This window comes from Ixodes scapularis, unplaced genomic scaffold (genome assembly GCF_016920785.2).
Source record: "Ixodes scapularis isolate PalLabHiFi unplaced genomic scaffold, ASM1692078v2 PGA_scaffold0__279_contigs__length_252992795, whole genome shotgun sequence".
NCBI classification, from domain to species: domain Eukaryota; kingdom Metazoa; phylum Arthropoda; class Arachnida; order Ixodida; family Ixodidae; genus Ixodes; species Ixodes scapularis.
In genome coordinates, this window is record NW_024609835.1 from 84,556,684 (window position 1) to 84,571,872 (window position 15,189).

Sequence of the window (15,189 nt, forward strand, 5' to 3'; positions counted from 1 at the left end):
AATACTACAAAAAAAAATAGACAAAACAAAACAAGTTTTTTTCTGGTCCAAATCGCTACCTTGAAACAGGTTTTAAAGCAGGGCAATGAAAAGCTTGAGTCTGGCACGGAGCCAGGATTGTGCTTCTAGGGGGGGGGGGGGGCTGTGACAAAATGCTGAATGAGGGGGTGGGCGGAGAGGAGGTTCCAGCAAAATGGACGATCCCGGGGGGGCCCGGCCTTATGGCTACGTGTCTGGCATGGGTGTTTTTCTTTAGTCTTTAACACGTACAATATCTATTTTAATAAGCTTTTCTTTTAATAATATTTTATAGATGCCTGGTGAGCGACACGCCATTGGTTGTTACGTAACAACCAATGGCGTGTCGCTCACCAGGCATCTATAAAATCTATATTTTTTTGTGTAGATAAACCGAAGGCTGGCTAACGCCAGCCTTCGGCTTTTAATAAAACTTCAGTTGATAGTCAGCGCTCGTCCTGTGCTCTACTCTCGTTGTCCTCGTCTTTCTTGCGCGCTGTTCCCAATTTCTTAAGCCATGAACCAACTCGCCTGCTGTTGGTTCAGGACTTGTAGTTGTTTGACCTGGCGAGAGAATTCAACGAGAGAGAGTTCCAATGATCCTCTGTCCCACCTGTCCCAAACCGTCCTAATTAGTTTTACGGCATTCAATTATTTCTAAGATTATTTGCGTCAGTCTTTTAATCCCCTATTTGTTATCGTAATGTCCTTGTTATCTATTCTTCCATTCTCGTCTGCAAATACTAGCGCTTCGACCAAATCTGTCGTCCTCTCTGGGAGTGTGGGAGCAAGCCCCGTACACTTCGATACCACACGTTCTATTGTCTCGCCCTCCCCTTGGCATACGGGACACCGGATATCAGTTGCCTCAAACCTTACACTGTATGTCCTTGTCCTCAATACTCCTGTTGTAGCCTCAAGTAACAACGAGCTTCCCCGTAAATTTTCATGCCTAGAGCAACTAAATGAGCTACGCTTAGAGTATCAGCACTCTGTTCCCCCGTATTTTTATGGGCGCCGCCATCTTGGTGCTTAGTGGAGAGCAGAGGCCACTGCCGAACTTCGCGATTAAAAAGTGCGACTTCCTCAGCATTAAATTCGGAGTTAGGGAGCTCATGTAATATTGTTCAGCTCTTTCGCGAACTGTTTAAACATTTGTGGAAGACGAAAAAGCGTTTTTTTTTTTTTTTTTGTGATTTCAGATAACTGGCAACCATAATTTTAAGCCCCAAGAAGGATAAGGGTCGTTTCTTTAAAACGTTGCTTATTTAGGGGATATAATGATGCCGATCATATTTTCTTATTTCTTGTTTTGTCACATATGTACATAGAGAAAGCTGATTTAATCTGCTTTATTTCCTTCCCCCATTTTCCTTTCTGCTCTTACTTCTTTGTCTACAGAGATAGTCTGCTCTCTCTGCCACAGCACTAGACTTTTGTTATCTAAATGTCGGATTTTGGGTTCGGTTTGTCCTTTCAAGGTTCAGTGTTAAGCGGAGGAGAAAGAGGGAGGAGGAGGAGTAGGTGAGGAAGAAAGACGAGAAGCATATCGTCTCCTCCGTAGCCGTCCCCTGCGAATTACAGCTGCGCTCTAATTCGGCATTACAGGGAGTTGTAAACTTATTTCTTTTCTTTTTTTAATAAATGCTTATATATCTTTCTCACGCATCGCGTAAATTCCAATTTGTCTAGTTTTTGTTCAAACTTAAATTTACTGATCGTCTCTTTAACTTCGAAAAATTCCCAGCCAATGTCCCGCTGCACTCCTTCATTTGGTGTATTCCCGTGTGCCTCCAGTAGTATACTCTGCCCACGCTCATCTGTTGCGTATCTAAGCACGACTGGAATTGACATTTTATGCATAATACCGCTTTGCCAAACAACAAACCCGGCACTATGACTCCTTCCCATATTGTTCTAAGTACTTCATATATATTAAAAATTCATAGTAACTTATGGTTCATAATCGTTGAATTTCTTTTTTCTTTGTTTTAATATATTTTTCGATGCGATTTTAAGTATTGTTTTTCTCATTCAGCCATCCTCCCAAATATTTATACTTCGCCACGTCTTCTTTTAAAGTGTCTCCTGATTCCAGTGGGTCCCCTTTGTCGTCGCTAAAGACCATTATGTCTGATTTGTCGGTGCTAAATTTTAGGCCCTGAAAACTTCATATTCTCCACAAATCTTAACAAGCTCCTGTAAGCTGTCCCGCCTATCCGCTAGGAGTACAATGTCGTTTTTGAAGAAGAATCCTGGTACGACTGGGTTTACTTCTTCCCTCCCTTCATATACGACACATCAAAACCTAGATTAAACTTTTCTCATTTCTTTTCCAATCTACTCAGGTATGTTATAAAAAGAAGGGGCGATAGAGGGCAACCCTGGATAAGTCGTCTTTTTATCGCTGCTCGTTCCGTTACTTCCGCTTCCTTTGTTACCACCCTCTTATTATTCCCGTATGGACCTTCCGCACACGCGCCAGAGCGAGCACAGCTTCCATTGCTGACCTTTTCTTGTCTTACCGAAATATCGAGCCACTAAAACGGGCGTTGACGACCCTCCACAACGGCCAATGCTGGGAAGAAGAGCACAAACAAATCTAAAATAACAGTAACTTCTCCTGCTATGGTAATGATGAAGGGAAGTAAACAGAATCAGATGAAAGAAAAACTGAAGGTCTTTGATGTCGGCTCCCACGCATAGCTGCTGCAAAACGCCTATACCTTTCGTAAAAGCCTAAACAAATGTGCAATTGCACACATGAAAGAGCGCCAGTGTTGCCAACCGCAACACTGGCAACACTGGCGCTCTTCCACATTACCGAACAAATCACCATTCCTTTTTTACTCCTATAGACGTTCCCAAGTACGACCTTTGGGCGCCGCCATGTCGCTGCAGGTGAGGCTAGATCGTCGGATAGTCATGCAATGCTGAGGCGTACCCACGGCCTCAGCAATACTTGACAATCAGACGATCTATCCACAAAAGACGCAAGATGGCGGCTCCCAGAGGCCGTACTTGCAAAGTGATCCGATGGAGCCAATGCGGAGCACGCGTTCGTCTGCTTCTTTCGCAGGGGCTGTAGTGACGTCAGAACGCCGAGCTCTGGTTGGCTTTGATTGGACGATAGTGGGTGAACCTCAGGGCAGCTTACTTTGAGGTCTACCCACTATCCTTTAATCAGAGCCAATCGAAGCTCGGCGTTCTGACGTCAGAACAGCCACCTGCCAATGAAGCATACGAGCTTGCGCTCCGCATTAAGCATTGCCAAAAGTGCATCGTGGAGGCTCTCATTGTCTTTGTGGCTTTGCTCTCACCGACTCAACTAATCACGCACAAGGAATGCGCATCATTACGGCACATTCACTGTGCGTGATTGGTTTAGTCGCTGATAGCAAAGACAGAAAGACGACGAGCGCCGTGATGTCGCACTTTTGGTCCTGCTTGATTGATTCCTGAAGGTTTTAGTGTCGGCTGGAGTCGGACTCAACAGTGGCGTGAAAAAACACGCGTCGAGCATGTGCCGTGGAAAATGTCTCCTATATACTGGGCCCGGACTAGAATTGGTACAATATATGAAGCCATTTGCTTCTAGCGAAGGCGGCTTTCGCTTACGCATTGGCTTTCGGTCCGAAACGAAGATGGATCACCCACAGATCACGACAAAGCGGCACACAGCCGGCAGCGACGTGACGCCCACGGACACCGGAAGATATAAACAAATCGAGATGCCTTTTATTTATTGAGCGAAGAGCTAGCTTCTTGTAAAATCTCCAGTAAAAAAAAAAAAGATAGATTATAGGGATGGGATGTGTCAAACAACAGATGTGAAAGGTTTCGCCGGAGTCTGTTGTATTGAAAAGCTTATTGCTTTTAAGAAAATTGTTTTCGCGGTTAAAATATTGTTTATACAGTTTTAGTACGCTCTTCTTAGATTGAATAGAAAACATTTTGTTACAGACCATTCTACCGGCCCCTGTATAGGTGTATATATAGATATTTATTAATTTATATTACACTTTATATCTACTCGTGGACAGAAATGTTTATAACAGTTTGACGTATAAGTTTTTTTATAGAACATAACCTTACGAAGAACCAGTTGTTCATACTTGTTTTATATTTTGAACGAATAGTGCGTGCAAAAAAAAAATAAACAGGGTGTTGAGGAAGTTGTTTCCACGGGCTCGTCTAAAAGCGAACGCAACTCGCACTCAATGGAAACACATGTCAGACGTTCTTTCCACCCTTAATTTAAAAAGCTAGCGGCAAATGTTTACATTTTTTACTGCCATCCTCGTAGCTGATTTTCTCAGATGCATCATATACACGTGCCAATTTCTGGAACAATTTGAAACAACCCCTTTACATAGGTCGGATTCAAGAGTTCGCTTACAACGTAGCTATAGACGAGCCTCCGAAATGTTGCTGCCTGAAAAACAATCCCTGTGTCGGTAAATCCAGCAAATCGCCGGTGCCTGATTAACTCACCGAAAGCCACCTCTCACCGACTAGAAGTTCTCGTCTTTAAGATAAACAGAGAAAACATGCCATCAGAGCAATTCAAGATACGCGCTTGCTAATCCCGCAAGATCGCGCTTGCCGCTGTGCTTTCAGCGCTCGCTGTGCCGAAAGCACAGCGAGTGCCGAAAGCACTCGCTTTGCTTTTGGAATAACAATTGTGCTCTGGCGGCCTATATAAATGATAACATGATTTTATTTGACATGAATTTGCATATAGAAACGAGTTGGCCCACTAAAACAAAAATGGTTAAAACTCTTATTCGTATTAGGTGATAACGTGGACGCGGTGTGATATTAGATGTCAACGCTTCTGATAATAGGGAATATAAAAAGAATTAAAACTCCTTTTAAAAAGAATAACTAGGTTATAACCCGCTTTAAAAGTTCATTATGACAGAAAACCCAGAGTACACGCAGTCATCGTTCTCTATGACCCCCTCCCTCTCCCCCTAACGAACCTCAAGGCTGGGTCCAGCACTCCTCCCTCTCCCACCACCCCGGCCCCAGAAGACTCCCATACTCCGGCTCATCCTACGATGAACTAAAGCGCAATGCTACAGGCCACCAGTTCCAATCACGAGCCTATTAGAAACCACGTGGTATATTTTCTCCGTTATACGTACCAGCGCGCCAAGGCGCGTCATGCGGAGGCGAGTTTTTCGTCTCCTTATCGAGCCCTCGCGGCGGCACCGTCTGCTTGCTATTACTGAAGACTACTGAAAAGTGATTCAACGTCAGTTCCTGCAATGATGATTCGGGTCATAATTTAGATATTTTTGTTAAAAATATATATATATATGAAATCCATGTTCTTGGAAGGAACATTTGGCTCTATATGAACGCCGAAACATTTTCTTTTTCGATGAGATATAAAACAGAGAAGCTCAAGGGCGTGGAAATTAAAAAGGTTTGACAATGCTACTTTGCACAGTCGTCATTTCCTCATCGAAGCTTTTACGTCACCATAACTTTTTAATGTGTTTTACAAAAGATATACAACGCTTACACAAAAAATTAAAAATATCAATAAAATATTTCTTTGCAAACAAAGAAATCAAACATTGCAGCAAAACGCATTTCAGAGACATGTTCACAATTTTTGTTTTTTTCAAATAAACCATATTTTATAATACATTACAAAACGTATCAAATTGCGCGTTTTTAAATCTCTTTTAAGAATATATAAAGATGATATGCCCACCCTTAATTATCTTTTTGTTATTAACACGGAAATGCGACTGATTTCTCAAAATATGGAAAGATTGGGCGTCGATATTAAAAAGAAAAACTCCATCTTTTATTTTATTTAAACTCCTCTCGGCACTTTACGGTGACTTGAACTAAGCGGTGATGGCAAAAGATTGAGTAACATATGACCTCCGAACGGCAAAAGCTAAGACCAATCTTCACTCCGAAGGCGAGCAGACGTCTTCGTCATAGCGGCTTTGCCGCACAGCACCCCAACATTTGGAGCGTTAGTTATGTTATGTATTTTATATTATTACATTTTTTTTTATAAGGGGCGAGTATTAGTGACGTGAAACAGGACTTTGAGCTGGAATACCATTAATTAGCTTACAATACATAAAGAAAACGGCCCCACTCTGCAAATTCGCTAACTATGCATACACAAGCTTAAAACTATCAGTTCCGCGAGTGGCCATGTATACATCCGGCCTCTCGGCATATGATGACTTTACAGATGAGATGCCTGGATTCGTCTCAGAGGTTTTACGGTAGTCCACTTTGCTTGCTTCACCACACGAAACTCTTCAACTCGAAGACAGTTGTGAGCACTGCGCGGAGTGGTTTGACGCGTTCCGCGAAGCGCTGAAGGCATGCAGTTCCCACCAGGAACGCAAGCGATTGTACACGCTTCTGCCACCAAGCATCTCGAAGGAAATGTATTACGTCTGGTGCCGGAAGCGACTGCCTACATGATTGGTCAAACAAGAAAACTGAAGCGCAAAGGTGGTGTATGGGCAACCCGTGATCCCTACATGGGGAGAAAGGCGAATGCCGAAGACCCGTGGATTGCAATTGAGTACTACACACGCCACGACCTCGCATGCTCTGTTCAAACCTCGAACAAAAAGGACGTCGTCAAAGCCAGGATCAGCGACATGTCCAAAGTTGTAAAACGCTTTATGACCTGCTCTGTTAAGGAAGCTTACCAGCTGTTCAGGAGGGACCATGCCCATCCAGAACTAGAAATCTCCAAATTTTATTCCCTACGACCAAAATTGATTAAAAAAAAAAGTCCCGAGCGCGAGGTGTGCGCATGCATATATCGCGTCAATTTCCAGTTGCTTTTAAAGGCAATAACAAATTCCCCAAAGAAAACATTTACTGAAGACGACCTCAAGCGCATCTTATCTCTGCTGCACTCCACAGAACGATTGCGTCCCGCGCCGTTGCGAAAAGTGGCCAAACACCCAGAGCATCTCGCTGCAGTCGTTCCATCTGGACCAAGACGAAGATATTGGGCTTGCATCAAAAAGGTTATGGACACTTGCGCCTTTCTGCGGGAACTAGAGAGCGAAAAAGATATGAGGAAGTTCTTACATCCGAAGCCTGATGACACAAGAACCTCCTTACCACACATGACACAAGAACCTCCTTACCACACAAGGCAGTGATGTTCCACTTCGATTTTGCGGAAAAGTGAACAGTACTCTTCCCAACCGAAGTGCAGTGTTTTCATTGGAAAAAACTAAAGTGTCTATCTTCACAGTGTGGTTATGTCCACGCAAGGCACGCAAAGCTTTGCCATTGTCAGCGATAGGACACGACACATGAAACAGCTCACGCTCTTCTAGCAACAGAGGCCATAAAAGAGTATGTTGATGAATATTATTTAGTCTTTTCTGAAGTAATTCTTTTATCAGACGAAGCGGCGATGCATTTTAACTTATCGCTTCCAATTGCAGGAATTGTCTCGGAAGCCGTACACTTCGGCAAGATGGATCTTTTCAGCCACTGGACACGGAAAAAACGCTTGTTATGGAGTAGGTGGTGTTCTTAAACACCACGCAACGCTCACTAACTTGAGCTCTTCGCTCAACTCAACGATTTTTACAGCTAAAGGCTTTGTGGGAGTGCTACGTGAAAAAGTAACAAATGACACCATGTTCCACCTGTCTGCGGAACGGGTTCGAGAGTTTTGTGGGGTGAAGCAAGCTGAGTGGACCACCGTAAAACCTGTGAGAGGAATCCAGGCATCTCATTTGTGGAAGTCATTATATGCCCAGGGGCAGGGTGCATACATGGCCACTCGCGCAACTGAGTTTTAAGCTGATGTGCATAGTTAGCGAATTTGCAGAGTGGGGCCGTTTTGTTTGTGTGAATTGCAAGCTAATTATTGGTATTCCAGCTCAAAGTCCCTTTTCGGGTCACTAATACTTCCCCCTTATGAAAAAAGGAATTTTAATAATATAAAATATATGCCATAACTAACGCTGAAAATGTTTGGTGTTGTGCGGCAGAGCCACTATGACGAAAACGTCGGCTTGCTCCGAGTGAAGGTTCGTCGTAGCTTTTCCCGTTCGGAGGTAATATGTATTTTCAGGTTCATCACAGGTTAGTTCAAGTCACTCCAAAGTGCCAAGAGGAGTTTAAAGAAAACAAAAGATGGAGTATTTTTGAAATATTGACGCCCAATCTTCCCTTACGAAAATGTCAGATATGGCCCCGATATATTTTATATACGCCCAGATATGATGATATAAGCACCGTATAGGGCCATATAAGTGCGTAAATACGGCCAGATAGTGTCATATCAGTGCGCAGATACTGCCGTATAGGGCCATATAAGTGCGTAAATACGTCCAGATAGTGCCATATCAGTGCGCAGATAGTGGCGTATCGGGCCATATAAGTGCGTAAATACGCGTCCACATATCGCCGTGTAAAGTCAAATACTGATCCTTTCACGACATAGAAAATAGAATATCCCTGATAATGATATATGGGCCCCGTTTAGTTTGTATATCAGATATCGACCGCGTAGTATAAAGTCGTACTCGTGAAGACAGTTGATTTATCTATATTGCATGAGAGTGACATGTTCTGCAATTGGTTAACTATTGTTAACATCCTTAAAGTGAAGTAATTATTCCAGGTAAAATTTGCACCAATTAATTGCATATTTTGAAGAATGAAAGTCAAAGTAAATGTGGTTGTATATGCTTGACGTGTGACGATATGACGAAGTAAGATCTGAAAGCGAGTTAATTAAACAATGCATTTTAATTGTGTCCGCGAATGGGACATGTGAAGACAAACTCATCAGATGGATCTTCAGCGACTTATTAGCAGACTTTCAGTTGGGGCACATACGTGCGGCATATATCTCCCCGCGGTTTCTTTCATAACCCGATCAACACGGTCTTAACATCCATTTCGCTGCCGCTAGCGCCGCATGTTAATTACCACGAAAGTTATAACCACTTCAGCAGAATGGATCGCTAATGTGCACTCACTGAAACGAGCTGATCGATCGAGGAAAAAAAAAAAAAAAGCTCTTGACAAATAAAAATGAGTCCCGGGAGACTCCTTTTTGCTTGTGCTCATTTGCATATGTACCCAACACACGGTACGATTCAATGCCTTACTTACGGATTTATTTTTGCAAATATTTTCTCCTCGTTTTATCAGAAATGAAGGTTATCGCCCAAATTAACCCGCATTTTCTCCTAATTACATACAACTTTTTGCAAGAATTTTGGTGAGTAATCTCGCATGAAATGTGTCTCCACAAAGCTAATAATGCGATGGAAGAAACTTATTTATGTCATAACACACCAATAAAACGATCAAAAGTTAATTTGGTACTCTTCCAACATTAACAGTTGGAATTACATTTGCATGCAACATTCCTGCTAAATAAATTTTAAAGAAAAACCGTGTCTTAACTGCACAACTGGATGATTTTTGAAGGCATTCAAACAACTAGATACTGGTGTTTCACAGCTTATCAATTTTATTCATTCAAAAAATTAATATCCCTTTCAAGAAACACACAAAATCACAACAAGTAGGGATGGACATAGACACTCAAAAAAGCGCTTGAGAATACAAGTATATATCGAGATAAATGTACTGAAAGGCTGCAATATATGAAAATACCAAGATATGCATTTACTTTTTCAAACATTGGAAAAAATACATAGAAAGACATACACACAAATTGATATACTAAAATGGACTAAAGTGTATACATGACAATCTCAAGTCCAATATCAAGCACTGGCACAACTGACTTTTCAAACAATTCATACTTCTATGAAAAAAAAGTGGTTTTGCAAACATGCAGCAATCAATTACAGTTCAGTATAAGAAGACTCAAATCGGCTTGTCTTCAAAGCAGTCAAAGTGCATCGCAGCACAAATGATATGTTGTAAGAGGTGTGACCCAATGAAATCTGTTAGAATGATTTCAGACAAACGAAAAGGTACATTAGCAGGTGGGGTAGAAATAAACAAAGCAATATATAAGGTAGTAACAGTGCAGCAGGCGTCCCATAAATCAAGTCTCTATATGCATGCAGACACACATCCCGCAGCTGGGGAGGCAGTGGACACAGTCTGCAAAAAAGGACTGTGGTTGTTCCATAAACAATTTGCCACCACAGCCATGATGTCTGCATCAGATTGGAATTGTCGTCCCTTTTGAGCTGTCTATATAAGGGATCGAACAAATTAATGTCACGTGGTGATATGTCAGGACTGTAAGCTGGATGAAGCAGAACCTCCCACCCTTTCTGTGCTAACGCATCCTGCACAATCCTAACAAAAGCCTGCCAAGAGAGATATTTCATTTCCTGACATCCTACCCGAAACATACACACCCAGTCAGTCACTGTTGCCTTCGATACAGATTTGTCAACAAAAAATCGCCTGCATTCTGCGATGAATGTCGACTGATCTACACCCTCAAATTGTTAGAAACTAAATCACAGCTCGCTCACCCACTTCAAACAAATTCCTAATCATATCACATCAGCCATGTTGTCTATGGTGTCCAACACAAACCAGACAAGCGAGGACTTATTGCAGAGAAAGCACAGTGTAACCGAGCTTTTGGTTGCACGTCAAAAGATCCCCAGGTGGTCTAAATTAATCCTCAGTCCTCCGCTGGGGCATGCCAGATGCCCCTCGTTGGTTTGGGACGTAAAACCCCCAATTTGCCAAAAAACGTTTGTGTCACGTGCACCGGGCTACGTGACACAAACGTTTTCCATTTGATCACACCTAAAAACATTTTACTAGCTCTGACAAATAGCATTAACAGCCTCTGTTGAGATATGAATGATGAGACAAGAAAGGTCTCGAACTGAGGAGACATTATTTTAACTACAAATTCAGTTCATAAGAGTTAGGAGAAATGCACACAAAATCCAACACCTTGACACATTTCGTCATCTTAGGAGGAACAGGAATTACGTCCAAATGGTCTTTCTGCTTCACAGCAATGATGTGTGGAATCGAAAATCCCGTTCCCTCAGGCCTGTACTGCACACCACACTCCAGAAGTTTGTTAATAACCATGTACACTTGCCCAGCATACTTTGCGAAGCACTGAATTAATGCAAAAGTTCTCTCTCTCTCAACAACATACATGACTGTGAAATTGTTTCTTCTCTTCTGATTAATGCACAACACAGAAGAAAATGTTTCTGTGCCCATTGTGACTTTCTTGTAAACGTACACGTGCTCTCTGTTGGAGAAGAAAGAACCAAGAGCTGTCCTCACAGCTCCACTTGTCTGACATGGTCTGCCATGAAAGGCAATACCATTAGATGATACTCTCGTGAAATGTAAATTTTCTAGCTTGCTAAGCACAAAGTCAACATGCAAGCGGTCTCCAACACGATTTTGGATGACACTGAGGGCATTGCTTATTGCAACCAAGCTCGCAAGCTGTTTCTCCACAGCTTGTGTCCCTTTCACAAGGCGCATCAGTTCCCCATTTCTATTCTCAAATAAAAATGCTGAAGTGGACCAAAGTGGCCCCCAGTTCCTTACTGAGTCAGCAATGTGTGTGAGCTGGTGAACATTAAATGAGCAAAACCGCTCTCCATACAGATTTTTAACACCATAAACGAATCTGAGCAACAGCCTCTCCGAAATATCAATGTCCTCTACGGAGACAGATTCAGAAAGCAACAGGTAAACTGCGCCAACCAGAAGGGCAAAATGATCAAAATAAACATCCGGAAGGCTTTGGTGCAGAGCAGGAAATGAGTAGAACAGAAGCCACGCACGCAGTTCGCTTGCTTTCCAATAGCATCTGTGTTTCAAGGAACGTGGGGTCCTGGTGATATAGTCCGGTGGCTTAATGGCCAGTAGTTTCTTATCCACCACCTCTACCTGACGGCCCATGTACCATGACTCTCCATGGTACTTAGAGTCAAACCATAAATGCAAGAATGTTCTCACCACCCCGAGCAGAACGCAATGCATGTAGTCGACAACAAATCCGCTACCGCAGTCGAATTCGGGTATGAGGCTCAAAACAGTGGGACCTTTGACGCCCTTCACCGGGTGACCATTCTCAAGTGCCTCTGCAGCTTGCCGTTGCATCCGATGGCCATTCCTGAGGGAGTATGTGCTACCAGGCAGATAGACATGGACATGCCCTTTGCCTGGCAACGAGAGGGATTTCCCAGGATGCTCACAGAAGGAGCAACCATACAGACCATTGAACTGTCTTATACCCTGAAGCATTGCTCTCGCAACTGCATCTACCGAAGATACAGGAGCTGTAATGTAAGAGATTATTGTCTTGCCTGTCTCTGGGTGACGCCAAGCAAGTCCACTAGTGGCAAGTTCCATAAGCTCCATGCAAAAAGGCTTCATGAATGTATTCATTACCGGCTTTACACCAAACCACAGACAAGTCAAAATTTGGAACTTCTTACGCATGAGAGGTGGAAGCTCAGGAATAGTGCAGTGTAAGGGCCAAAGAGACTTTCCCGAACTCTTGAAGACCTGAACACCGTCCGTATTCCAAAAAAGAGAGAAATTAAATTTAGAAGAACAAGCAGGTTGTGACTGGTACATCGCACCATCTACAATATCTTCAATGGGCTTGTCACTGGCTGAACTTGTTGGTTTAATGAAATATTTATATATTTTATCATCCTCTAGAAATGATCGCAAAGTGTCTGCCAACTTCATCTGCAGGAAACTGCCCTTGCTATGGCACGGCTCATTACAACATGGACAATGTGTGGCATTTTGTTCTAGGTATTCATTGCATTTACTACAGAAAAAGTGGCTGCACATTCCTCTGCCTCTTTGAAAGCGCGACAGAACCTTGAAGAACATAAATGTGGTGCTCGGGAGGGTGTTAGATGATGGCAGAAGTGTTGCAAAAGCAAACAGGATTTGACCTAGGCATTCTCTTGTTAGTCCACACTTAAAAAACACTGTCATCAAAAAGAGGCAAGCCTCAATGTTAGTGAAAGGGCTGCCTTCAAAAAGTGCAGACTCGTCAATGTTAGGACTGTCAGGAGCAGCTGAACTATCACTTTCTGCAGCACCATTGTCAGAATCAGAGTTCATCTCTAGCACATCATCGTCAGATTCAGTGTTCATCTCTAGTACATCATCGTCAGATTCAGTGTTCATCTCTAGTACATCATCGTCAGTTTCAGAGTCGGAACAGTGAATCGGTTCTTCCGTCTCACTCTCACAGCATGAAGCAGGACTTGATGGTTGAGCTTGGGCACCATCCAGCATTGAGGAGAGGACAGTATCTGGTGCATCGTCTAGAACTGCTGGGCTGGTTGTTGCACTGGAGGCTGCCATTGCCGAGGCTTGCCATCGTCGACAGGTTTCCCGAGGCAGCTTTAATTAGAGATTCAAAATAAAATTCATTATTATGTATGGTACACCTAACAACAAACTTGCCAAACAAAAAGGGGCAATAGCAGAAATGGTAAGCAGCTCAAGACCACCCTTCCCAACTCAGAACCCAAGCATCTAACCAGTTAAAAAAAATTTGACAATTTTTCATTTCATTTTATTTCATTTATTTAGATACCTTCATAACACTATAAGGCGACGGGTCGGTCGAAGCCAGTAGAGGCTCGAAGGACAGAACCCAGCAAATGCAATGTCACAGATAGACAGAAGAAGTCCGTTGATGCATATATTGGTAATCGGAAGGTAAAAATCAAGCTGCCAAGCATTTGCTTCATCTTACCTTACATGGTGTCTAAAGAGAAAACAGTCTATATGTACAGATGAATAAACTGTACTGAATGTGCAACTAAAAGCATGCCAGGTAATTTGTGGAAATCTCTACAGGTGTGCATTATGAGATTCAACTTTTGTGTAGAAGGACGTATAGACAGGAAAAACCTGTCTTAGACCACAGACGCAGTGCGCTCCAGACTGTGCGTGTTACGTGTGCCGGCGGAAGCTGGGCCCGAGATAGCGCGGCTCTGAACATGCGCTGCCAGTGTGCAGTGCTGGGCAGATCCCAACATTTGTGTTGACCCCCCTGCAGTCTCCACTGGACGCCAGAGATGCGCTCAACACCTCCAGGTCACCAAATCAAGGCGCTCGGCATGGCGGCCCATGCGCTGCCAGTTCCACATTATCATGCATTCTTCCGAGAAAAATTTAGCCGCTAAAATTCTGCGCTTGCTTCCGTACTTGCACGAAACCTTTCATGGTGTGTGCAGGAAGCTACGTATTTTCTTGTTTGCATGTAAAGCTTCCTCACCACTACCTATTCAACTGCTTGATACCTCTGCTCTTTCGATAAATTGCTTCCACAATGAGAACACAACCACATAACTTTGGCTCTAAGTCTATCGTAGGGTGAGATGGAGTATAGGGTCTATAAAGCACATTTCAAGCGCTACAAAATTCAAGCACATAAACCAAAAGGAAGCAGGCAGGGATTGCTTGAAACGCTTATCACTGAAAAGGAAAATTTAAATTATAATGTCATTATACTCAGGAACAACTTGTGGCAAAACAAAGAAAAAAAGTGTGTTCATAGCGTAGGGCGCTCGCTCTCCCCTACCGTAGGCTGCATTGACGCAGAAAGTTGACCCCCAGTATAGTGTTGTGCAAATTCTTCGAAGATTTACAGCAATTCCCACTGTCACTTGTGCAACATTTACTTAAAGCTATGCGGAAAATAAAAGCCACTCATGCTTTACAGCTCTTTCAAGCGATTAATTTTAGGCACTCCAACAGAATGCTGGTGATTTTATTAATGCATTGGGCTTCCGAACCAGGTGTTAAAGTTATTCCCATATTACACTCAAGCAGCGATAGAGTTTACACTTTATGGCTTCAAAAAAACAAAAGCACGGTACAGCCATTCTTCAGAGTCCAATCGCCTATGGGGTGGGTATGTTTTTTGCTTGCTTTTATTGCTTAAGATCCTGTAAGCTGGTCATTTATTAGCCTTGGAGTCGTTCGTAGAAAGAGATAGGAGTGAGATTATCCAATTGCAGGTTTTAAAAAGAAATGCAACAGAGATAACAAGCACTTAAATTGGTAAAGGTGAGGAAGCATTACATGCAAACAAGAAAATGTGTAGCTTCCCGCGCACACCATCAGCGGTTTCACGCAAGTACGGAAGCAAGCGTGCGAGTTCAGCAGCCAAATTCCTCTCGG

General features: G+C 42.9%; 1 protein-coding gene across 1 annotated transcript; it reads right to left on the reverse strand.

The window, feature by feature from the left end:
• Nucleotides 1–10,899: 10,899 nt before the first annotated feature.
• Nucleotides 10,900–13,179, reverse strand: LOC115330680. Its single transcript, XM_040218140.1, has one exon. It carries the CDS (start codon nucleotides 13,177–13,179, stop codon nucleotides 10,900–10,902), a length of 2,280 nt encoding a protein of 759 aa, XP_040074074.1.
• Nucleotides 13,180–15,189: the final 2,010 nt, after the last annotated feature.